The following is a 27,193-nucleotide window of genomic DNA, read 5'->3' as shown; positions in this document are numbered from 1 at the left end:
GTCGGGATGAAAGTACATTTGCTGTACAGCTGAATAGGAAATCCCACAATGAGAAATGCTGAATACCTTTTCCCATCCCAGAATTCAATGCCTTAATTCTCCCTGTCAGGAAGTTCAGAGAAGACTCATTTCCCAATGTGTGTCAGGGGAAGAACCACCAAGTGCTCTGTATTTGCCACCGTAAGCTTGAGCCATGCAGCCTCCTTTAGGTAATGCAGGGCAGCTAGTGCAAAGGGGTGAAACGCACCATTCAAGATGGGGTGCCCATGGCTATTTAACAGCTTTAAAGCCAGCAGTATGCAGATCACCACTTTGACTGGTCTCATCTACTCTCCCTGCACTGAGGGAGGGAGGGAAATAGCTGGAATCCCACCACCTGGAGGCAGTTGTCACCTCCATCTCTGAAATGGGTCGCAGTGCCACTTTAAAGCCCTGGTAAAATTGTAATTGGCAGAAGCAATCTTCTTCCTTGCTCTGTAACTGCTAAGACATTAAATGCCATGGAGAAACACATCAGTACTGAGCATTTTGCTGACGTTAAACAAAGCCAATGAGTGCTGTAAAAAATGCAGCAGTCAATTTCAAACCAATGGCCACCAAAGGGCTCAGGCTATGTAAGATTGCACACTCTTCCCTTCAAACTGCTTAATTAATTCCCCTTCCATCTGCAGCAGATTAGATTGAATCCACACTTGTCTTGTGATACTCTTAACTGAAGAGCAACCATATAGACTTCTCCTATCTGGGACAGGGAGATGCCATCCATTTGGAGCAAGATCTAACCGTGGAGAAAATACCCGGACAGGGAAGAGTTAACTTCAGCACACGCACAGGCCAGCTGGAAAAGCTGCAGTATACATTTCAGAAAAAGCTTTGCAAGAAAAGCATGTGGGCCAAAATGCTTGCTTCCCCAACCCTTTGCTGCTTATTGGACATGGTGGCAGGAAATGGCAAGGGGCCTGGATTTCTAAGCGTACAGCTCCATGTCACATAAACAAGACTAGGAAGGGGGAGAGGAAGAGGAGGGGACAGGAGCCAGTGCTGATAGAACCTACAGAGATTGAGTGGAGCCATCTCAGCATCTGCTGCCCAGTACGCACTGGAAGAAAGACCCTGTTTCCTTTGCAGGCTGGCCGCAGCTGACAGCCTGTGGCCATGTGGCTTCAACTTCTTGGATGGTGGAGGGGAGTGAGGTGAGAGTACAGATGGCTGTTTGCCCAAAGGCCTTGGTGCGTGTGCTTGTTTCATGCCTGTGGCAGGCGCTGCTGTAGCTGTGCTCTTTGGGCTGGGTCCATCAGAGCTCCCAGTCTCCCCTAATGTTTCTCTCTCGCTATGGAGGAGAGAGGGAGGGCGGCCTTTGAAGTCTTCGCTTTTGATGAGATCATTTAAAACATCAATAGGAGATCCTTTAGCATCTGGATCGCTCACTCCCAGGTGTCTCAGGTGGGCTCTAGCGTGACTCGACAGCCCTTTTCTGGTTTCAAACCAGGCACCACATAACTGGCAGTCAATTTCTCTGCCCGAGTCACTATCTACAGCTGCGGAAAAAAGAACACATTGATCACAATAGATACGATCACACAACTGATGTGTCTCAAGTACCCGTTACAACCTGAAAAGGACCTTGCTCCTTTTTTTGTTCTAAAGGCCCCATTTCTCACTCCAGAAGTGGTAAAGTGGTTTCCTAGTAGGATTTGGCAAGCAACTCTAAAGCAAAGCCAAGTTATTCATCTGTACCCACTGATGCTGGTTTAACAGTTAAGCAGAATTTCTCTCAGAAGACTTGCATTTAACCAGATTTCCTTTTAGTGGCCCAGGTCAAGTTTTCAAACACTCTTTTTCCTGAAAACATGATGCTCAAGCCTTTTCCATCTCAGCTTAAACCATCAGGCATTTCAGACACCAGTAACTTTTGAAAACAGCAATGTCAAAAACTGCAGAGTGTCAGACAGCCCTAGTCCCAGACTGAGCAACGCTTCAGGCTGCCAGCTGGGTTCATGCTGGAAAAGCAATGTGGCAAACAGAAAGAGTGACTTAAAAAATTAAACCGTCAATTTAAGAGGTCCAAAGCATTTGCATTTTTGCCTACCATTTCAATCCTTCAGACTGAAGAATCTTAATGTAAATGGTCATCCCCAACAATGGCACAATGTTAAATACAACACTTTCCAAACTGTAATTGTTTCTCATGCCTGTAAGGTCCATGAAGCTTATTCGATCCGCTATTAAGCTTTGGATTTGATTTCAAAATAAAGATGGACAGCAGTGATGTTTTCAGTGCTATGACTCTTACAAAGTCCAGCAGCATGTGGTATAAGCCATTAGGAAGAAATGGGTTGAACCCAGAATTGACAGCTGTTATTACTCAATGAGGGCAGAACTGCCACTTTAAGAATTTATTTTAGTTCATGCAGATTTATGTCAATTTCCGTCACAAGCAAATTCAAATTCCCAGGAATGTTCAAAGAAGTCATGTAAGCTATCTAGAAAATTGCAAAGTTTGTTGGTTATAAACCTCCACTTTCATATACAACTGACCGGATGAAACAGTTCAAAATCTTATCAGCCAAGGCAGAGCCTAAAAGCAAAGAACAATAAAAGCAAAGAACAATAAAAGCAAAGAACAATAAAAGCAAAGGTTCTCGCAGCAATTTCAAAAATATGAAGTGCAGGTAAAATATCAATGCCTGGGGCAAAGAGTTATGTTTAGGAATGGATTACACCTCAAAATGGGAATGGGAAGCAGCTGTATAAATGGTGTTGACTTTCTCAGCAACTGTTTTTCAATTGTATGCTTGAGGAAGAATCACAACATATCTAAGGACTCCAGTGCTCAACTGACACCACAATATTATGTTAAGAATCTGCGGCCCATGACAATGCAGTTAGAGAAGAAGGCAAACGGGACTTGGAAAAGGGGCTTTTGAATTGAAGGTTCCCTCATGAAAGAAGCAGGAACTCAGTTGTGGGGTGGACAGGTCAGGATGTCATCCAACACTTCCTTACAACTAATGCTGAAGACTTTGTTGCTGCTGGATCAATAGACGATACCACACCTTGTGCACTGTTAGCTTTCCCCACCCCCAGATAGGACTGGCCTTGGTACCTTGAGCCAAGCGCACCAGAAAATTCCCCTCTCTTTACGATTCTCCTTACCTCTGCCTCATCACACCAAGTGAGAACTCACTACTCCTTCGCCAGCAACAGCAGCAAAACGGCTTTTAAAAAGGACTGAAATGGCAGAAGCAGTGCTGATTTTCTATTATTTCCTTCCAATGCAAGAGAACACTGTACAAGACTGAAGCAGGGATACTGGGTGGCTTGTGCCATTTCTGCCAGCTTTAATAGAAAACACTGTTGAATATTATAGCCCAAAAGAAGCACAGATTACGTTAGTCTCCAAACTCCAACATCAGCTGCAAGTCCACAAGCCTTACTATAGGCCCTGAGAAGAAGGGCAAACAGATAATGTACAACAGGGGAAGCAATGGCTCAGATGCAGCAGAAATTGCTTTTAATTAGGTCCTGAGAGCACTAAATTCCTCGCTCTTTATTCTGAAAGATTGCTAAGAATTTTGGTTTTAAATGAACAGCTATGCAGAAGATCTCAGAGGGTCTCTCAGTCTTTTCTTCTGAAAAAAGTTTCACTCAGAGCTTTGGAAAGAAACATATAGTGTCTATAGTTGTTCTCCCTTCAAGAGATAAACATCCCTACTTTCACTAGTGAGTTTAAAAATCTCCAGGCACAAATCAAAAAGACACATGGGAAGGCTTTGTGGCCCATCCAATGAATAAAATAAATATGACTGACCCTCTTAGAGATGGGTTTCGGGGAAGAGCCAGTTGAGGAAACTTCCGCTTTTGGGAAAAGAGATTTACTAAAAAAAGTGCCTAGGAATAATAATTTTTAAAAACTCCTGCTCACCCAGCTCAGAGAAGGGAAGAAACCCTTCGGGACAACACTAAAGGATCACAGTGAAAGTTCATCAGTTGTTCTAGAAATAGGAAGGGACACTTTTGCAGGAGATCAAACTTATGCAATAAGTCCTCTATGCCCTTCCTTTATTGTTGTGTATGCAAGATGCCATATGTGCGAATGAAGCAAGCAGCCTGTGCAGAGCCAATAGGTGTAAAATGTGCCTTGGGGTGGGCAGCCCTACACTGGTTCACGCTACAAGGTAATGTGAAACACAAGAGCTCCCTGCAGCAGCAAACTGCAAGCCAGCTCTCCTGTTCACAAGCAGGATCAGCATCAAACAGACTCACTTAGATTTAAGGGGCCTTCTTCCTCCGGTTGTGACCACTGTGTTTTAGGAGAACTCTGCAGAGGGCTCAGCGGTAGCTTGGGGCTTTTGTCTTCGGGGGTCTTTGGCAGAGGAGAACCAGGCAGAGCAGGTGTCACTTTCTTGAGTATGGGAGATCCTGGCTGGGCAACATTCTTGGGGGTGAAACCTGGAGGGCATTTGATTGCTTTGTTTATAGGTGCCTCTTGCGGCCGTTCCGTAGCTTTGTTGGGAGGCAGCAGTGTCGGCTGTGAGGACCCTGCAGTCCCTTCTTTGGGAGAAGCAGATTTTTTGCTAAGACTTGGAGAGATGGGGCCACTGTCCACTTTGCCCTTCTGCTTCATCAGTTCATAGAGTAAGTCGATGGGGGCTCCACTGCTCTCAGACTCAGCCACACCGAGCTGACGTAAGTGAGAACGGGCATGGCTGGACAGGCCCTTGCGGGTCTCGAAGCAGACGCCACAGACCTCACATGTTGTGAGGTTTGGTGCTGGAAAGAGGAGAGTGACTTATTGAGACAAGGTTAAGCTTAACCCCACACTGCCTTTGCTACCAGTCAGTAGAGCACAAGCGCACACCACGTTATCTTGATTTGGACCCCGCTCCATAAACAAGCCAGGTATCATCAGTTTAGCATTGGACTCGCTAAATAGACTGGCTCTTTCTTTTGCAACAGATGACTTCACTAAGTGCTTGATGGTCAAATTCCTTCTGCAAAAATCAGCATCACAACTACTAGTCCGCCCTGCAACCATCACTTTGACCTGTGTTCTCACACAAAATTGATGACATGCGCCTTAAGCTAAGTCGGTGAAAGCCACACTATAAATACCCCCTTTAGTCTCCTTGCTCACAAAACATTATAATTATTATTTTCAGTAACATTTCAAGTATCACGGCTTGATTCTCCTACCCAAATACAGTCAAAAACAATGAAGTCTATTCCATCAGAGGTAAATATAGGAGGGCCTTGGATTGTCTGCTGAGAGACCAGCTTTATCAGACCCCTCTTCTCCCTGAATTGTTTCCATCTCAGCTGGTCATTATAAGAGCTACAATGTAACCTTAAGAATTGATGCCTGAATTTCCTCATTTTTCTCTTCCTTCCTCATTCATTTTTCCTTTGGTATTGTGTCTTCTAGACTGTAAGCTGTGAGCCTTTGCAGCCACAGAGTAGAGTAAAAATGCTTTAAATAATATTTATACCAAGTGGCTACTTGTGATCATTTTAAAGCTGAAATCAGAAATATTTATCTCTTCTTGGTTTCAAAAGCATTACAATATTAACTCAGAAAGTTAGGATCCCTCACAGCATATATTCTACATTTCCTTTAAAATGAAGAAAAACCACAAAATGGCTATTTGGCTGTACACTGTAACAGGCAATGGGATAAATACCCCAACCCCCAAATCAATAATGGTACATAATGTTGGTAGATCATATTTGAATATGTTCATTAATTAGCTATTTGGTAAGCTCATTGCTGTTCCTCACAATGTACTTTCACATAAAGCCAAAAAATAATAATATGGAAAATACTGTATACTGTATTCACCACATATTGAAAAAGAAACATTTTATTAAACTCTCAGTATTTAACACAAACATTGCAAACTTTTGAAACACACTGAATTCTTTTTGCTATTTTTTCATGTGAACAATACTTTTGTTAGTCATGAAACCTTTCAAATTATTTCACCAAGAGACAGTGTAAATTATAAGCAGTGACACCACTCTGTAAAACAAGTGATAATCAAAGGGTTCAGATCTGCATTAAAGCCACCTAATGGGACTGTCACCATCACATACACCATGGACAAGGCTCAGCAGCAACCTCAACAGAAGACAGACTCACTTTTGGAATCCTGGGAATCTGCCTTATTGCTAGAAGGTTCAGGAGACAGTGAGCTTCCTATTCTGTTAGGAATATGGTCTAATGACCCAGCCAGAGAACTTTTCTTCTGGAGGGCTGGTGACCCCATCTCTGCAGTGACCATCTCTTCTTCTTCCTCAGAAGCCATAACTACCAAAATATAAAAGAGAATATGGGGTTTGAGCTGGAAAATTAATAATGCAAAGAGATTAAGCACCATACATTTGCCTCATAGTGCCAGTTAAGAAAAGCAAAAAACGATTAATTCCTGCAAATGATTAAGTCTTGCAGAGTTCAATGAGACTTTTTTCCAGATTAAGTGTGTCTAGGATTACAATTTGACTAATTCACTAAAAAATGAACTAACACTAATGGCCTTTAATGGTTTTAGCATTTTAAGGCATGATTGTAATAAACAAGTCTGTCTTGCTAGATAAGAAGACAGAAAACATTGGTTACTCGCTGTCTGTTGGATGAGCTAAGCAAATTCCTTAGATTAATACAATAACAATCGTCACACATCAGCTAAACCACCAATTAGTTATTTTCTAGTTGCAGGGTTTTTCAGTTGCAGGACAAAGCACCACACTGAGTGGCATTTACAGTAGTTATACACACAAGGACCCAGAACAGATGCAGGGGGAAATTGTATTGATGAAGAAACCAGTATTTACAAACAAAAGAAAATGGGTATAAATATTTTCAATACAGGGAATCATTTTTTGCCAGAGCAAGACAGTGACATAACATTATATAAAACTGTTTCCGACAAGGAGCCAAGTGTAAACTAATCTCTTCTGATCCAACAACAGATACAGTACTGTGAAAAGAACTACAGTAGCATTACAAAAAGTCATTTAGCCCAAAACAGACAATGAAAATTTCTGAAGGTTCAATCCTAACACCCTTACCCTGGGAAGAGCTATTTTTACAGAGAATCAGCATGGGATTGTGGTGTCCAAATAAAACTGTGGAGGCTCTGATTCAAATTTCCACTCAGCCACGAAGCTTACCCAGTGATTTTGGGCCAGTCACACTCTTTCAGCCTGGCCTACCTAAACTAGCCTTATAAAGTGGAGAGAGAAAGAACCATGTATGCCATCCTGAGCTCCTTGGAAGAATGGCAGGATATAATTGTAATACTATATGTAAATATAAATAAATAACTTACTTCTGAATAGACACACATAGGCTCAAACTGCAAAGAAAATAGGGATGGGGAAGATAAGCAGAATAGGGAATCTTCGCCTAAGTAAGACTGATCCCAACTGTTGTTTTCTGGACAAATTCACTATAATTCAGAGATAATATCAGCTACATTTTTTTTTTTTTTTGATTCTTCAAAATAGTTTAAGTATACAACAAAGTAGGCAATCAGAAACGCAGGTTAAAGCAGAATTACTGTTTTCTATTGTTTATATTACTAGACTGGCGAGATTAAAAGACAGAAACCAGCCATTCCGACCTTCAGAGTGCTGGCTAGCCAAAACAGACACGAGATAACTTATTGCATTAAAAAATAAATAATTTCCAACCTATGTTTTAGGTATGCATATTTCTCATACTGCAATACAACCCATTCTTGGTCTTACTTTGGGCTTTAGACGAGAGTCAGTAACATTCTTTTCAGGATTTTCAAAATTCACTTTAATAATATGTATCCACAAGGGAGGTTAGAAAGTCAAAAGAAACGAGAGCTGGTTTGCCTCGATGTGGATTATTCCCGTTCTCGCAGCGGACAAAAGATGCTTTATTTTTTTTAAAAAAATGTCTCACTTTCGATTGCCAGCTGCTGCCGGAGGGCGCGGACCAGACGTGACAGGCGCTGGCCAGTGGCTCCGGGTGCTGCAGAGGCTAAACGGGAGGCGGCCGAAAGGATGCTGACCAGCGGGGAAGGCACGGCCGAGATACCCGGGCGCCCCGTTGGCGGGGAAGGAGAAGGAGAGCCGCGGGCTACCAGGCCTTGACAGGAAAGCTACCACGGACTCGGCTCGGAGAAGCAAGGCGCTGCCTCCTGCCAGCCACCCAACCCGACCTCACGCCACCCCCAGAAAGGGACAGGCGCCGCGATCCCTGAGGGCGCAGACCGGGCTGCCCCGGAGGCGGCGGGCGAGGGGGGGCGAGGAAGGAAAAGCGGGTCTCCAGCATGACACCTCCCGATCGGCCCTCCTGCCTGACGGACATGTCTTCCTCCTCGCCTTCCGGGGACTTACCGGCCTCGGGCGGAGGACCCGCGCTCGCTTCATCCTCTCGGGGCCGCGGCGCCGCCACCGCTTTTGTCGCTTTGGGCTGCGAGGGGGTGGAGGCCGCCATCTTGGGTCCGGCACATGCGGGGCGGCAGCCAGGCGGGGCGGCGGAGCGCCGAGACTCCAACTGAGTGCGATCAGGTGGAGTAGTCGAGCGCCGAGTCCACCCAAGAGAAGCCGGCCCAGCCGAACCAGGAGGAATCCACAGGCCCAGAGAGATGCAGCGAAAAGCACGAAGCGATCAGGGTACGGGTCCAGGCAAAACTACGCCACCATCGAACGACCGATTAAAGGAAAGCCAGCAAGGATGGAAGCCGCGCGCTTAAGGCTCCAGCAGACGAGAGCAGTAGAGCACCTAACTCTCCTGGCCACAGCTAGGACGCTGGAGGCAGAAAGGGAGAGGGGGCGAGTTTGCTAGTGGGCAGGTGGGAAAAACAAAAAACCAAGAGAGGAAGATGCACTCTGTGGCCAGAACGCCTTCAGAATAATACTGCTGAAAGAGAGATAAAGAGCTTCACACCAGACAAGCAACGTGAGGTGTATAAAAACGCTCTGCATCTTTAAGGAACAGTTTTAAAAACATTTTTTTCTATTTCATCATCTGCAAAACCACTTTACTTGAATGGCCACAGTTTTCTAGCCCAAAACTACAAAATGACTCAAGTGCACTGAAGTGGTGGAGGATATAGCTGTCACAGTTGCAACCTCAATCTATATACTAGTTAAACAGCAATTGCTCCTGTGTAGGTAGCAAAGCAAGATAACAGATTAATCGAAATACAACATATTTTAAAAACTACAACAGATACATAAATAAGTTGTAATTTATGAAAAGCCCCTTTTATCTCAAGGCTGAGAAAACAGGGTTTCCTTCAGATCCACTTATAAGTATCAACTGCCTAAAGAAGACTTGTCTTCCCTTAAATCCCAATCAGATTTGGCACTTTGGACACTTCCTTGCATTGCAGTTAGGCTTTTTTCAGCTCCAAACCCATTTGTAATGGAGGGGCCCAGGTCATAGATACAAAGAAAGGTGACAGTTTAATAGAACAGAGTAAATTCCATCCTGGTTTTTTATTCCTTGCTTCAGTTGCACCTCTTCTAATAAACAGATTTTCCCTTCTGTTTTTAAGATTAAGAAAGATGAACCATCTCAAAAAGAATAAATATACACGAAAGTGTGCTTAAAATCCAACGTCCTCTCCATCAGTTCAGGATGAGTAAAGCTGCTTTTGAGCCATAAGATAAGGGAGAGAAATATTTCAATCAGAAGACCATTTTTCTGAAAGCGAAATGCAATGTAAATATCTCCTCTCTTTTGTTGCAATCATAATCCCACTTACGGTATCTGGGTGTAAGCCCTATTTCACATTTGTCTAAATTTTCTATTCCTATATTTAAATTTTCATTTCTCTGTAACTGTATTCATATATTTTTCATCTCCACTAATGTGAGTTGGGGGTTGAATTCATCACTAAGCAAATGCCTAGAGACAGAAAAAAAGGAAATGCCTTTCAGCAGGCAAATAATGGATTTTCTTCAACAGCACTAGGTGCATAAAAAAGTGACAACTGATTTTAATAAAACTGTTAGGAAGGGGTCCTCTTTCCTTCTTCTATAATGGCATACGCTTTTAGCAGCTGTAGAATGGACAGAATATACTTTGTGGGCCAGGCTGGGTTCATAGACTATGTATGTTTTAACAGCACTGATCCAACCTTGTATTCTGTAATTTTCTTGGGTCTTCAGCACTGTTACAACATTTTTACCAAGCTATGAAAATTGTTGATTCACTTCCTGTTGCCAAAGAAAGGTATTTTATCAATAGTAACAACTCAAGAGTTCTAGAAAATATATTATCTCATTGTGAGAATTGACACCCTCCCTGAAAAAAGAGGTAAATTTTTTAATTGGCTTCGGTTAGATGAAATTATCTAAAACCAGAATGCTACAGTTTAGGGTCAGCATTAAGAATAGGAAGTCCAGATGATAAAATAAAAAATGACGAAGATGCTTTTAGCCCACATGCCATTCAAAACAAGGTCCATGCCTCTTTGGAATCTATAGACTTTGCACGAGTTAGAGACCCAGCCATCTATGTATGCAGATTTAGGGGATATCTGAAATACATGCCTCAAAATATACCCATGAAGGGTTTAGGTCACTGGTGGCTGGGGAGTAAGAAAGCAGGGGAGTAAGAAAGCATGGCAGTTAAGTTTCATTGTACATGACCTTCCAGTGGTTGGCAAAAAAATGCAGAGATAGAGACAGAGTGACACAATGCTGGTCTGTGTTTTTGCCACACACAGAGAGGAGGGAAAGAATGGTTAAAATCACAAATTCATTCTTTTTCTTTGCTAAGGTTACAAAATGAATTTGAGCCTATGAACAATTAGCTTCCAAAAAGAAGTGTCTTAATGTTGAACTTTCACAACGTCTATATTTGAAAACCTTCGCTATCTACAAACAAACAAAAATACCCCACAAGAAACCACTTCTTAAGAAGAGGAACATTGTTCCCCATGTTTCTAGGGTTTATACACTCTGGGCATGTATTAGGAATCCAATGAACACTTTACCCCAAGATTTATAATGAATTGGTTAATCCAAATGGGAGATTTCCCCAGACTTCCAAATTACAGTACATAAAAGCCTACCAGAAATCTAATCTACCAATGCTACTTGCTTAAATAATAATAAAAAATTATCTTGTTCTTTGTGGTGTTGCTTGGCTTAGTAAGGCCTTGAAAATATAGAGATGTCTGTATTTTATGGATACAGATAAAGTAGAGAGAGCATAAAGTTCAGTGGAGTCCTACTCATAATATTTTACAGCAAAAGGCATTTGCATTAAGATAAATAATGATTTGTAAAGGATGAGCTATAATTTTCTAATTGCAGGCTAGCATTGGTTTCAAACTAGATCTCCATTTTGCCTACATAAAAACCCAGCTGTTCAACATATTACTGAAAACTGAGCTGAAGAAGAGAATAAATTCCTAGTATTTTTCATGAGGAGAAGCAAAACATTCTAGAGTTGCTTTCTTCACTAACATCAGACTCCATCTTCCTAGTCACTTTAGTCTCATTGTATTTCCATATTTTACATAATAAAGCTATAATGTAACTGCTGTCTGAAAATGCTGCCATTTTTCTCTGTACTGTAGTCAGGTTAGGCTAAACTACTTTCTATATTGGCTGTTAGTATGCAGCAGTTACATCGTTCTTCTTCTTAGAGGATCATCTTCCACAGCTGCCTATAGTAGTGAAAGCAGAAGCACCAGAAGGTTTTATATAAAGATATGTCCTCAGATGACCATGTTCCTGACTGGCAGCTTTTATTTCTGATTACAGCTTCACTCTGAGGGAGGAATCAGCTTTTACAGGAGACAGAGCTGCAGCCACTCCTTCTTTGGCCTTCCCTTCTAATGCTGTGCATTCCAATTTACATCATCCTCAATTAGCATAGCCTAAGGTCAGGGATAGGGACGCGGGTGGCACTGTGGGTTAAACCACAGAGCCTAGGACTTGCCGATCAGAAGGTCGGCGGTTCAAATCCCTGGGACAGGGTGAGCTCCCATTGTTCGGTCCCTGCTCCTGCCAACCTAGCAGTTCGAAAGCACGTCAAAGTGCAAGAAGATAAATAGGTACCACTCCGGTGGGAAGGTAAACGGCGTTTCCGTGCGCTGCTCTGGTTCGCCAGAAGCGGCTTAGTCATGCTGGCCACATGACCCGGAAGCTGTACGCCGGCTCCCTCGGCCAGTACAGCGAGATGAGCACCGCAACCCCAGAGTCGGTCACAACTGGACCTAATGGTCAGGGGTCCCTTTACCTTTAAGGTCAGGGATTAGGGGAGTTATAGTCCAGCAATATCTGAATGGCCACACATCTTTGACATACACAGATCTGAGAATCCCCTGGCCTTTGTCTAGCACCCAATACCTGTTCCTTTCATGATGTACAAATGCAACCACCTTTTGAGATGAAGACTTGCACGTGCTCCCATCAAGGGAAGTTGTTGGAGGTTTTTCTTTTTCTTTTTATATCATAGTGATCTTGGCACCACTGAATTCTGCAATCCTTCTTCCACAAGTCAGGAAAAGGTTATGAAGCCATCCAGTAATTTTTTGGTCCACATTCCCTACCTTGTTTTCAGTACCCTTCTCTCTTACTAGAACTTAAATCTGAGTAAGTAATGCCAATTTAGCTGTTTTATTTCATTTCTGAATGCATCCAGAATGACAAGGCATCAAAGATTTTGTTCATGTCACTGCTAACCTTAATGCATTTGACTAGCAACAGAAATCCATGAATGTTTGGTTTCCCATAACACAGCATGATACTTTTCTGCAGTCAGCTTTCCGTTACAGTCTCCACCATAATTTCCTATAAGCTGTATTGCTGTCCTCAGTACTGCAAGAATGTTAAGTAAATTGATAGGTAAATTAATAGGTATGTGCATGCTGATGACACCATATGCAGTTTCTGACAGTTGTTTGTGTGTTTAGGCAAATTTTCTAGCTACATGATGTCTCCACTTTGCAAAGCCAACTGCTGATTTTTCACAGTTCTTAGTATAGATTACCTCATAAGAGTTAGAAATGCACACCATTATTCCCATCCGTTGCTTTTTAGATAAAAACATTTATTTGCAGAAACGTCCATCTGGCAGCTTGTATATAATGAATGATATATTGAGGGCTAGTAAACATGTTAATTGATTATTTATTGCATTTATACCCTGCTCCTTTTCTAAAGGGTGACTTACTTATGGCTTCCAAGCAGTCTCTCATCCAGGCAGCTCACAGGGCAAGAACTGCTTGACTGTGAATAGGCATTATGTGCCTACAGACCATTCCTGGAACCAAACATATAACTTTTCTTCATTTCACAGTGTAGCAATGCCTGCAAAATTCCTTTTGAATCTGCCATTTGGCATTCCTTGCATTTGCTAAATGCCATTCCACAGATAGGAGGACTTGTATCGGCTCCTTAACACCAAGGCGACTTTGTGGCAATGCACACTCACACCTTTTTCTTTAGACTTCAGTAAACAGCATAGACAAGATGGGATTTGGGATCAGAAATACATTCCAAGTCCTATAGAAGAAACTATGCAGAAATCTATTTTCTACCTTCGTTAGTATTACAGATCACAAATATGTCACTTGCTAAATACCATGCGCCTACAATGTAATGGGACGCAGGTGGCGCTGTGGGTTAAAGCCTCAGCACCTAGGACTTGCCGATCAAAAGGTCGGCGGTTCGAATCCCTGCGGCGGGGTGCGCTCCTGTCGTTCGGTCCCAGCGCCTGCCAACCTAGCAGTTCGAAAGCACCTTCGGGTGCAAGTAGATAAATAGGGACCGCTTACTAGCGGGAAGGTAAACGGTGTTCCGTGTGCTGCGCTGGCTTGCCAGAGCAGCGATGTCACGCTGGCCACGTGACCCGGAAGTGTCTGCGGACAGCACTGGCTCCCGGCCTATAGAGTGAGATGAGCGCACAACCCTAGAGTCTGGCAAGACTGGCCCGTACGGGCAGGGGTACCTTTACCTTTTTACAATGTAACAGTATCCATCAATTCTTCAAATCAATGAACGAAGTTCAGACTACTGGCCGAAAATGGTTTAATACTGGTTATATAAAGCTTAAAGAATACAAAATAATAGGAATGGGATGGAGATTGAAAGTAATGATACCCTTGTAGAACTGTGTATGTGAAGCGGTTTATCGTTTAAGTAACATCATGACAACTTTATTATAGTCTCTTTCTGCACCATGAAAGTTTTTCCAGTGAGAAAACCTCAGAACCATGCCCAGAGTAGACAAGCTGTACAGACAAAAATCTAATAGTAAGAACCTAAGTTGTCACAGTTAGACAACTTAGGTCAGAACAGGCTGGCCTGAAATGTAGCCAGATGGTAAGGATATGACATGGCAACATGATGTATTTTCCTATTTGTTTTAGATTTAGATCAGATTTTGAGGCAAACTTCATATTATGACTGGAGAAAATAACTGAACACTTCCTACTACAGATGGGAGAGAGATTAGTCATTACTTTTGATCTGCAGTCTACTTTTTCATCAGGGGTGCAAAACCTGAGCACCCAAGTTATGACTGGCTGCTTAAAAAATCGGTCTGGTGATTTGCCTAGGAGGTCAGGAAGAAAAATGTTACCCAACTCATATGCATTCCTATGTGGTCCTGGTTAACACATCCACTTCCCATAGAATCAATCCTCTCACTTAACAAACTATCATTATTTATTTTCTCTTCGATCTCCCCCCCTTTTATACATTCTTCTTTGACTCAATCTTTTTCTGCTCTGTTCCTCTTTCATCTTCACTTCCACCCAATATTTTTCTCATTCCCACCCACACACCAGTTTTAGGCTTTGACACTTTTGTTTCCTTCTCTTTGCTCCCACACTTTGTCTTTTATTGAGACGTGTGTGTTTATATATACACTCCTTTATCTCAAAAAGCCTTCCCTGAAGTAGGACTTAGACCAGTCTATGACTTCTGGGAAGACTTGGGCCACTGCATGACATCTCAATTAGACACTCAACACATTCATGGAAGGAAAGATGGACCTCAGAATCCATCCTCTCCCTGGAACATCCAGATGTCTTCCTCTCCATGGGCTCCTAGGAAATGTCTGAATCCTGTGTTTTACCTCTGCTTATCACTATAGTTCATAATAATCACCATCACTTCCTTCAGGTTGTTCTGTAAAGGTTATCACCAGGCAGGGTTAAGGAGGTAGCACGCTTACTAATATAAGTACTGTTTCCAGGATGCATGTAAAATTCTGAAATTCTGCTTACCATCTCTGAAGGGCTGCATGGGCTCATCTCCCCAGGAAGGAGGGAACGGGGAGAAAGGTGATTGTGAAATGCTGCATTCAGATATGGGGGTCGTGCTTTTGCAGGGCCCAAACCCAAGCATCTCTCTCTCCTGATTTGGCGATGAAGGATCTGTTCCTAGTGCAGACTGAAGCATAGGGTATTCTGATGAATTGGCTAGTAGCTCCTTCAAAATGTTAATTGGTGAGATGGTGAGCTCCCAGTTAGTGATTCCAAAATCCCTCAGGTGAGCTCGGGCGTGGCTGGATAATCCTGCACGTGTGTCAAAGCCAGCCCCACAGAATTCACATCTCATTAAACTGAAAGTACTTGGATCAAAGTTTGCAACTGTGAAAGAGGGGATAATAATCAGTGTCATATTAAAACATAAAGAACAGGCAATAAATGCTTTCAAAGAACCCCCACTAGATCACATGATTTTTTTAAAAAAACACCGAACTATGAAAACTAGACATTGCAAAGATGCTATAACATCTATTGTTGAGAGGGAAAATATGGGAATATACATACCCATCTTCAAGGAATGAAAAATATTAGAAAAATTGAAAAAATTATAAATTGAATACATACTACCTTTTTTCTTCTTCTTTTGGAAGGAAAATTTTTGCTCAATAGCTTTCACTTCTTCTGCAGAGATGAAGTGACGGACATTGTAGCTCACACCCACCCTGTTCAGGTGGCCCCGCACGTGATTGGCTAGGCCAATCCCATTGTGGAACCTGTCAGGACAGTACGGGCATTTCCTCTCCTCATTCTTCAGCATCAATGAATCTGCATCCAGAAGATCATCCAGTTCTAAGGAGCTTTCTAAAGAGGAATCTAATAGGAAGACACCTAAGGGAAGGGATTCATCCATTCCAAACTCTTGGGAAGGAGGCAACATCTTTTTCTTGAGAATCTTCATCTTGGGCCGCTTCATCTTTCTGGGATAAATATTAATCTCATCAACAAGAACAATGGGGACCATGTGACGTAACTGATGCTGCTGCCCCGCTGATGCTATTGGATAATCTGTTGCCTTCAAAGTGCCCCTGAAATTCCTTTTGAGGTCCAAAGCAGATTGAGGAATAGCAACAGGCCTGAAATATCTATTCTCTGCTAACTCTATTTCTGTTGCTAAAGGGAATTCTTCTTCCATACTCCTAATATCGCTTATGGGTAACCATTTGTGCTGGAGTTCCTCCAGCTCACCTGGGTGGCTTTTGGCATTCTCTCTCTCAGTCTCAAGTGGCGGTGCTGTGCTTTTATTCCTTATTTGTTTCAGGGCATGCGGAGAATAAGCTTTCGCTGAGGTAAGAGTAGACAAGATCTTATGTGAAGAGCTATAGGGAGCTCGTTTCCTAGCCCGGAACCCAGGCATTGGGATTTCTTTTTTATTAGTGCCATTGCTTTTATTAAGTCTCTGGTGGCCCACTGTGAAGCCATGAAGGGATTCATAGTGGGACGTGGTTTCACAGTGGGACTGGGGGAAATGTCTGCCTGCTTTGCTCAAATAATCAGTTTCTGAAAATCGGCCTGATCTGCTAGGGCTGTAGGCATCCCTACTAGTTCCAGGCTGGTTTACATCTGCTTCAAAAGACTCCGTGTTCCAGGACAAGTGGGAATGAGCATATTTCATGTGTTCTTTTAAAATGTTTTCATTTGGGGCTGGAAAGCTGCAAAGCATGCAAGTGCTAAGACCTTTGTTGCTACTGTGTGCATGCGCCACTTGAGGTACATGATCATTTGGCCTGAAATGTCTACTATATATGTTGTGCATGGAGCTGTCCCGTGGATCACTACCACTGGAACTGCCAAACAAGTTCACATTCTTCAAACTTTGATCTTTCCTCTCCTTGACATGCATCTTTGCATGTTGGACAAACACCTTAGAGGAGTTGGTTCCAAACACACACTTTGGGCACTGTAGCCTGGCATCACGGCCTTCATCTGGGAATTCATTGAGCTTCTGAATTTCCTCAATGATTTTTTCTCTGGACTCCTGATGGAGTCTCCTGTGCTGCTCTAGAGAACCAATGTCCCCAAAAGCCCATCCACATTCACTACAGGTCAACTGACACTGACCTCCAATGCCCTCTCTGCTTTCATCCAGCCCTAGTCCCCTGTTATGCTGAAGCATATGGTCCATCAAATGTTCCTTCATCTTAAAATAGATGCTGCATTCAATGCAGGTGTACACAGCTGGGTCCTCTTCCTGCGCTGCGCCATCTTTCCCCTGCTCCTCCACCAGGGCGTTGCACATATAGGGTCTTGTGTCATCATAGGTGCTGCAGGAAGGAGATTTCACAGATCTCAGAGGAACACGTTCCGAAACATCTCCGGCATTAGCAGTCCAAGCATGTTTGCGGACAGAAAGGTCCGTGGCTGTCTGATGCCCCGACATCTGTAATGCCCACTCAGCAGTGTTCGCAGAACTTACTTCGGCTAAATCGGAGTCCATCGCCTGCCCCTTCCTGGGGGAGAGTGCACTCTCAACAGTCCTCGCTTTACTTGCGTGAGGATTTTGCGTTTTTCTAAATACTGGCAGAGCTAACAAAGAAGCTTCTCGTGCAGACTGTCCCCTAACGGCCAGGTTTGTTGCTACATCTGTTGGCTTATTTACATTTCTGTAGGGAGGCCTTAGTCCCTCATTGTGCTCAGAAAGCCAGGCAAGCCTCCGAAAGCCCTTCTTTCCCAACCCTTGCCTTTTGTCTAAGTCCTCTTTGCTGAAGGCTTCTAGCTGCTTTGGTTCATTGCTATGGTGTCTTTCATCCCCACTAACAGTCTGTGCTCCAGGAGGGGGTGGTGAAGTTTCCCCTGCTGCTTTGCCAGGGTCTAACGGCTCAAGCTCCCCTTCTAGATCATCCGTATTCCTTTGCACAGTTTTTATAATGTTAAGTTCCATTGCAGAAGTGGGTTCCTTTGGATAAGAATTATTTTTTCGTGCTGCTTCCTTGGAGCTTGCTAAATCCTTCAAACCAGGGAGTCTTTCTAAAGTGCTTTCTTCTTTGGAGACACTACCCATTGTCTCCCGTGTAGAGCAATCCCACAAGGCAGTCGTGCTTCTTTGATCTGCTGAGCCCCTAGATTTTGCTCTGTAACAGCCTTTCCTGGATTTTAAACGGTCTTCTGCCTTGGTGCTGAAAAGAACAGTCGACAAAAATCAGCTAAAGGAAATGTATTGAATTGCTGCTCTAAAAAGATATATGCATTTATAATCATGAACTATTTATTGACTCTTAAGTCACAGCTGAGATCATGCATTCTACACAGCCCTCCCTTTGCTGCTGCATGGAAAACTGGTGTGCATGCAACATTTCAAATGCCTGTATACATCTCCCTGTGCACTTCCATCACTCAAACAACAACATTCTCAGATGAATCATTCCTCTTCACAAAAGGCAACACAACACCTCAAAGCACTACTCTATCAGCTCAACCTGCTGGTGGCTACTGCCATTTGGATCCCCTTCTCTTAGCACTTTCACCTCAGTAGCTATTCTATCTGGCTGCTATGTAACCAGAAAGTTTTTGTATTAAAGTTGGCTTTTTCTGAATTCTCCTATTTTACCCTCATTATATATCTTTCTCTTTTCATAGTATGGCCTTTAGATTTTAAACCGGAATGCAGAGACTGTGACAATTTTAATTTTTTGTACCCCTCAGAGCCAATTTTAGTCACTTTATCATCATAAAGAGACAGGACTTCGTATATCTTTCTAACTAGATAATGCTATCCAAAGTTTACACTGTCCCTTCATAACCAGCCCATTAACTACTATTGTTCAATTATCCAAAAGAAACCTTTCATTTCCAGCACTGGCAACAGCCTTAATTTCGCTAAGCGACTCTGTAGTACTTGCCATTGGGTCATGAGCCATATTCATTAGCAGTGTTTTTTGTTGCTGTTGTTTTCTACCATTTACCTCATTAAAGAGATATAAAACTTGCCATGATGGTTCTGGAGCAAAGACACAGGGCCAAACTACAAGTTATGTTAAACATGCTTGTCGCTTCCCAGATTCTTTTTTCTTTTTTTTTTAGAAAAAGCAGCTGTACAGCAGGTTTGTTTTCTAACTCTCTTTTCTCCATGCCTTTTCTGACAAAAAAAACACACAAAAAAAACCTGTTCTCCCCATCTGCTATTGGCTGCCCAAAAGCACTACTTGCAGTAAACACTACTTTTGAGGTGCTTCACAGTCCAGATCCAGATTAGAGCCTCACACTTCTACATTTTCAGGGAGGGGGGAGAGAAAATGCCCAGCGCTAACCATGATTTTAAAAATGTTTGGTTAACGTAACATGCCACTTGGATCTGAAGCTGTCCCACCTCCTAGCCATTGTTCCATCATCGTTTTACTTTTTGTACTTTCAATTTACACCACTGAATCTCTGTACTCATTCATTTTAGACTCCTTGCGCCTTTTGGATGCTAACTTCTTTCAGCAGAAGCCATGTTTGGATTGTTTTCTCTCCGGGCTAAAGTAAAAACAGACTTGTCTGAAATGAACTATACACTTCATCGGAATTCCATAATGCAAGTACTTTCAACATCTTCCTTGGCCAAGGTCATCCCAGATGGCAGGGAAAGAAAACAAGAGCACTTAATCGAGCCAACATATCCTCTTCCAAGCCCAAAGAACAATGAAGAGTAGAGAAATCTGATAATGAATGGTTGAAGCTTCATGCAACATAAAGGCCTAGAGACTGAGCTCACACTGCAGTCTTATGTGCCTTTGCTAGGCAACAAGTCTCACTGATTTATCAGATTTTATTTTCATTTTGTTTGTTTGTTATGTTTATCACCATCTGCTCATTGCTCAGCGTTGAATAGTCCCAGGATCAATAATCAAGTGGCAGGTATATGTTCTATCAATTGATCCAAGGACCTGAACAGCAAGCTTCTCTGACTTGATTATGACCCACTTCAAAACGAGAACCCAGGGAAATTTTCCAGGAAGGATTACATGAGTGAAGGCACACATGTTATATTGAATGGTATTATACTAAGCTTGATGTTGCAATACAAATGAAAGACCTTGGGAACTGGCCCACAGAGATTAAAAATGCCAAGCCCTGTAATTCTTCCTCTAGCAATTTCAACACTTACCAGGCTTCCTTCTTGCGAGTTGTGTTTGAGACAACAGCACAAGGAGAAGGATTGGGCTCATCTGCAAGAGAGAAAAGGCAGCATCATATGCCTGACTTGTGCAGCATACCGGGGCTTCAAGTGTACTTTACAAAACATGTAATGTTATAGCTATAAAGCTTTCCAAGCAGCTAAACCCACCCAGTTTGTGTCCCTTTCTCAGGGCGGGTTTGGATTAGTATGGGATTTCTAACCCACACTGTTTAATCCCAAGCACCAACAATTTGATATATAATCATTCTAGCAGTGAAGCAGTTTAAAATGAAACAAGATAGATGTAAAATAAAGCATGTCCAAGAATCCATCTTATAAGTAGTAAAAAAACAAACACCCATTCTAGTGCCTTAGTATCAAAATACAAATTTGCTTCCTCTGCAAAGTGAGATAATTTCAACTGAAGCAAAAGGGAGTCTCTCTCTCTCTCTCTCTCTCCCCACCCCACACAAACTGCTGGTGCAGATGGCCAGATCCGAATCAATATCACAGCTGTGGACAAACAGTTAAAGTCACCCTACCCACCAACCACCTCTACCACCTCTTGAGCCAGACTGGACCACCACACTGGAAATTTGTGTTTCCACACTGGAAAGTTGGCTTTCTTTTGTGCAGAAAACAGGAGTGGGTGTGAGAGACACACAGCCCTGCTTACACCTGGTAACACATGGAGGGTGTGCTAAAGCACACATTATGATAGTATATCTTGACCTGCTAGGTCTGCAATGAATGCTTCAAACTTTGCCCACACTCTGGCACTTCCAGTTCTGTGTGGAATGCAGGCTTGATTCATCCCAATCTTCTGTTACGTTGGCAAAAGGAAGCAGCCACCAATATCTGGCCAAATCTTCCACTGAACCCTTTCTTTTGTTAGAATCCATACACAGCTCTAGGACCCAATTCTATGCCAAAGTGCAATGTAATCTGGTTTAATTCTACAAAATTCCCAGCAAGATGCTCTGCAGTGGGAAACTGTGTGTTGCTGAAGCCACAGTGGCGCTTTATACCAAGTCATACTATTGGTATGTTTAGCCTATTATTGTCTACACTAACTGGCAGCAGCTCTCCTGGATTTCAGGCAGGAGTCTCTTCCAGCCTTACTTGGAGGTGCCAGGGGCTGAACCTGGAAACTTCACCGTGTAAATCAGATGCTCTACTGCTGAGCTATGGCTCTTTCCCCAAAGAGTCCTTTCCTTGCCAGACCCTGACTGCTTATAAAATGGCTTAAGGAGAGGAACTACAGAAGTCATATACTGTACTAACTAAAGGTGGTTTTAACATGATTCAAGAACCGAACTTGGCATGTATATTTCATACCCATTTTGTCCCCAAATGGTGGAGCATCAGGGTTTTCACTAACTTTCAACTGATAAGAATTTAACAGTACCTGGATGTTAGTCAGATAAAATGGAGATGATACTGCAAACAGAACCAATTTAATAAATGCAGAACTCAGAAGCACTAGGGTTATAACACTAAGGCCCAAACTACACATGATGTTGAATATGTGTTTCACATTTAATGGGCAGGGCTTTGTTTTGTTTTTCAACAAATAGCATCGGGGGGGGGGGGATTACTGGGACCACAGATTGGGAGTTTAACTCTTTCTACCCCTGCTCTAATTCTAAGAAAAGTTGCTCTCTGATGCTGTTATTTATTTTGACAGGGAACAAGTTCTAGGGAGAAAAAGAGTTGGAGTTTGGCCATAACTCAGCAGAGGATTTGCTGAGGCAATTTCTACAGTTTTGAGAGTACCGGCAGGTGGAAGGAATGGTGGCATCTTGCTGACATACATTGCTACAAATAAAAATATTGTTAACATGTGGCTCTAAAGGGAAGAGGAGTATTTGGCAAAATGCCAGAGCTTACAGGGTCAACCAAGTGCACAGGACAGGAGTATCAGATTGAAACTGAAAAAGCCTGAATCTGCACCGTCCATTTTTGTGACTGAGTCTTTGTACATTCCTTCCTGCACCTGAATGCCTTCATGGACTGGAAATGCAATGGCATCCCTGTTATATCAGGCATTGTTAACATTTGTAGTGCAATGAACACGAAAGAGAAGAAAATAAAACAGCAGGTTTTGTATTTCGTACTAACTGTAGGCAAGGTTTACAATTCAATGTGATATTCACTTGCAATGGTCCTAGGAAGGAAAAGTTGCCCGTGTCAATCCAGGCCGAAGACAGATACAGCATTTTATCAGTGTGAGTTTGCCTTCAGGCCAGCTTCTCAGCTTGCCTGGAATACACACACGTAACACATATCAGCAAGTCAAACAGAAAGTTCAGCCTTGCCAGTTATGCTTCATGTGGGCTATTCCCTTAAAAAAATAAGAAGCTGCACATATAGATAAAACAGAGATCAAAGATTTTTAAAAAACCAACCCAAACCAATAGCAAAACTAATCTGAGAATTAGAAAGGAGGTGTGTACAAGGCAATCAGTGGCATCCAGAGATGAATCTCCCACACTTAAACGGAAATACTTTGAACAACTGCAGAATGGAACACTTTTCCAAAACCTGTCCCAGGAGAAACGGTTATGTTTGGACTGAACAGACCAAGTGCTCTCCCACTAGTCTGAGGACATACAAAGAGTTCTTTTGGACCACATTAAAAGCCTATTTACTTCAGCATTCTCTTCTCACTGTGGCCAACCAAATGTCCATGGGAAACCCACGAGCAGGACATGCGTGCAACAAATGTGCACATAATACATTTATCTTCACTGTCAGACTTTGATTCAAGATGCACAGCCATGCCATAACTTGGATGGAAGCGTATCTTTTCCAAACAGCCTCTGCTTCAATACGTCCGTGAAAGAGAATGAAAGACTCTATTATACACCATCTTCAAGCCAAAACATGGAGTATCTCCAGATTTCTGTTACAAACCTGATGGAAATCCAGGCCAAAAGAGATAACACCTCTGAAGTTTTAGAGCACTGCCTGTCCAAAAGTTCTTCACATTTTTTTTAGAGTGTTTTGCAAGGCAGCAAAAAAATGAAATTAATATGTTGGTGGACAAACAGCAGGGTCCTGTTTGTTCAGGGGAAAAAGATACCAAGTAGGCTAGTTTCACTTAAAAGGGAGAAAAGAAGCTGGAGAGAACTGCAATCTTTATAAAGGGACAAAGAAAGGTAAATTTTGAAGTATTAAAAATATGGAGCTGTTAAGGAAAAAGCAGTAGAAGTACAGATAAAGAGAGAAGGACAATGGCAGAGGTGGATCTTAGGAATTCTTTTGTTCATGAGAGCTCTAGCATTTCTATTTTTAGAAACCATCTCCTTTAGAGGAAAAACAGAACGATTTATCTTCTTACTGATGAGCACAAAACTGTACTCGGTGCAAGACCTCATTTCTTGGAAACAGCAAGAGATGAGGGAATTTAATGTCTTGATCTTAGGAGGCGAACATTTTAACCTCTCTGGTAATCCAAAATAAACTTTGCTTCTGAATATTCAAGAATGGGAGTCGTGGGTTTTTAGAAAAACAACACACACACAGCAGGCAGCAGATTTTCCCTTTAATCACAGCCACAGTTTCAAAGCTAGCAAAGCATCCTCATAATCTAAATAGTACAATCCGATGCATTTTTTCAATGAAAGAATAGATATAGCAATCTAGTTTTTAAAATGATGCAGAAGTGCTACTTATCTGCCATCTTATCTGCCATCATATTGGTGTATGCTTTACTGTTTTTTTGTGAACCAAGTAACAGCTACAGTCCTCCAACTGACCTCTCTTCTAGTCTGTTCTGATGCTTAGCACAAACTACCCTGCCAGGCCTACATCAGGTTCATAGTCTTGTGCTGTTCATAGGATCCAGAGCTGTGTTGCTTAAGAAAATATTGGTAATCCTTATATTCTTTTCAAAAGACACTAACGCATCAAACAATTCCAAGTTTACCTTCCTCTAACCAAGAAAAACAGCCTGCACTGCTTTGGACTTTGTCCGTTCAGCTCACACTATATCAACCTGCATTCATTTCGTGTGGTTCCAAGCACCCAGAAAAAAAACTGGTTCGCATTCTCCATTTTCACAAAGGAGCTGGAAATTATCACGATCTTACAAACCTGATAGTGCAACATTTTAATCAAAACCTTATTCTCAATGGCCAGTAATTGCTTTGGCTCCCTCAAATTGTACACTTATTTGATAACCATAAAATCTGATGTGGTTTAAGAGTACATGAATGTTGCTGGGATGCACTTTCAAGCCTACCATTTTCTTTAAACATGTATTATGACTGATCCTATTAGAAATATATATTGTTTAAACCCTTTACTCCTTTTAAGTATACGTAGTTGATTTAATATCTTTGTTCAGATTTCTCACATACAGTCATACCTCGGGTTGAATATGCTTCATGTTGAGCGCGTTCAAGTTGCGCTCCACAGCAACCCAGAAGTAACGGAGCGCGTTACTTCCGGGTTTTGCCGCTCGGGCATGCACAAAAGCTCAAAATTACGTCACGCGCATGCACAGAAGCGGCAAAAAGTGACGCGTGCGTGTGCAGACGTGCCGTCACTAGTTACGTTTGCTTCTGGATGCGAACGGGGCTCCGGAACGGATCCCGTTCGCATCCCAAGGTACCACTGTACATTTTGCAAACACAAGAAGCGCATTTCCTCACTTTACACACATAACTCTATCTCCATTATAGCTACTCTGACTAGTGTGGGGGTGGGGGTGGAGTTGAGGGTATTCCTCTGATTTACACTTCATTCACCCTCCTAGTGGTGCAGCAATAAAACTGCTAGCACATTTACAAAGCTAAGCAGGACCCAGTAAGGTTTCAAACTGGCGGGCAACCGTGTGTTGAGGTTCCGGCATTGCAGGGGGTTGGACTAGATGACCCTAGAGTCCCTTTCCAACTCCACAATTTTATAATTCTTAGGCATATTTTTTGAAAATAAAATTACTAAAGCCAACTTTAATACTGATACATGAAGGATCAGGATTGAGGTTCATGCAAAACACATTGGACATGAATTACCATTATTATTACATGAAGATACATGAAATACTATGCCGTGAACATAATAAATAAACAAATATTTGGATAACATATGTTAAGAGCATAAAATGTAAAACACTGGTTAAATGCTCAAAAGAATTGGCATATTACCTTACTGTCCTTCTTCCATAAGATATATTTTATTATTTTAAAAGATTTATAAACTGTTCACATTATAAAATATCAGAGCGGATGGCAACAGAGAGATCACATCCAAGCCTAACTGGGACTTTGGAAAGCTACCCCAGAAGATCAAACTAGATGACATCAACAATTTTGTGTGTTTGAATACAGGACAGGCCCAATGGCATGGAAAGAGGGGTGGGAGGGAGAATCTGGTTTTAAAAGCAATGAAGTGGGGGTGTGGGGTGTGAATGAACACTGCTGAATCCTCACCCCACCAAAACACAGAGCTTACCACCCTGCACTGTCCCTTCGGGAACTTTTCTCCCAGCAGAATTTCCGGTATTAGAAGTTGCCCTCGCTAAGAGAAAAGTGTTTGAGGAGAGAAGCCATAGCTCCTTCAGCCACTTGCTCCTTCTCCTTTTAAGATTGGACCCCCTGTTTCTATGCGACTGAAGCTGTTCCAGGTTTAAACGTACAGAACGGCTGCTGTCACATCTAGTTTGGCCTAATCTATCATTTGCTGGGCATATCAGCATGATCTTCTTTAAGGGAATCTGCTGCTGCACCATATCATTTGTTGCTGTTAGTAATAACAAAATGCCTTTATAGCGACGGCATTCTGTCTTTTCCTTTTTATGTATAAAAACAGAGAAGACGATAGATTAAGGACTCAGAGTAGTCATTTGGCACCCACTCTTTCCCCCCAAGCTTTTATAAATTCTGCAGGACATTGGCTTTCCTCAAGTGCAATCTGACAATATGCCATTCATTCCAAGAGATTTAGCCTTAATGAAAAAAAACCTTTTCCGTAAATCACAAGGAAAAGTCAAGTATTATGCTGCAAGTAAAACAATTTTATTAGTTATCAGGAAAAAAGGTGTCATGACTTCAAATGTGATAAATACTATATTTATATAGCCAGCAACAGCACAAGCAATTATAGATAAACTAGAAAACTACAGTCTCAAAAATGGGGTCATAGAAATGGGATACACTTCAAATGTATAATACTGGACATGTCACCAGAACAAACACATTTTTAACAAATGTTGCAGAAAGAAAGAAAGAAAGAAAGAAAGAAAGAAAGAAAGAAAGAAAGAAAGAAAGAAAGGGCAGTTCACAAACCCATGTATGTCATTTGACATTCACTAACTCAGTTTATTGTAAAAGAAAAAAAGAGCTACGTTTAGCCAATAGAAAAGCTCTGTAATGGATTCAGTGAAATATTTCTGGTCTGTGGAGCCCTGTGTACAGCCCTTTTGGGGAACTCTATTCACCTAAATACACGTGACTGTGTCCAAAAATACGATGGAGCTAAATGCAAAAAAATGAGTTAATTAGTAACATGGGTTATCTTTTCCTGAGTCCAGATCGTCTGGTGTGCTGTGTTTTAAAACTAAACAAAACAGGCCACAAGAAGATCTGGTGTAAAGGTATAAAGACAAGGCTCTTGGCAATTGGCTTATTAAAAAGGAAAATGTGCAGGTAATGTTCTATCCAATCAAAGCATGGCACATTGGACCAGGGAGGCTTAATTCAGAATTATGAGCCTCAGAAATAAATAGCACGAGCAGGCACAGAATTTATCTGTCTCCCCAATGGGGAATCTCTGCTTGTATTTAACAGGATGATTCCACAACAGTAACTTCAGCCTG

At 42.1% G+C, this 27,193-nt stretch overlaps 1 protein-coding gene across 12 annotated transcripts in view; it reads right to left on the bottom strand.

Annotated features, from left to right (window-relative positions):
* WIZ (WIZ zinc finger) overlaps positions 1–27,193 on the bottom strand; it is a 65,720-nt gene that overhangs the window by 5,611 nt on the left and 32,916 nt on the right. For 7 of the 12 annotated variants that reach the window (XM_077924337.1, XM_028717220.2, XM_028717221.2 and 4 more), the window contains exons 3-8: positions 20,359–20,419; positions 15,840–18,388; positions 15,231–15,596; positions 6,140–6,307; positions 4,267–4,773; positions 1,056–1,538 (exon numbers count right to left, since the gene is read on the bottom strand). In XM_077924337.1, coding sequence (XP_077780463.1) covers positions 1,056–1,538; positions 4,267–4,773; positions 6,140–6,307; positions 15,231–15,596; positions 15,840–18,388; positions 20,359–20,419 — 4,134 coding nt within the window. The remainder of the gene's footprint in view (positions 1–1,055; positions 1,539–4,266; positions 4,774–6,139; positions 6,308–15,230; positions 15,597–15,839; positions 18,389–20,358; positions 20,420–27,193) is intronic. The other 5 variants (XM_077924340.1, XM_028717217.2, XM_077924339.1 and 2 more) reach the window with 4 other exon arrangements.

The sequence above is a fragment of the Podarcis muralis genome, chromosome 2 (genome assembly GCF_964188315.1).
Source record: "Podarcis muralis chromosome 2, rPodMur119.hap1.1, whole genome shotgun sequence".
NCBI lineage: Eukaryota > Metazoa > Chordata > Lepidosauria > Squamata > Lacertidae > Podarcis > Podarcis muralis.
Note: the sequence above shows the minus strand (reverse complement) of the source record. Positions and strands in the feature narration are given on the sequence as shown.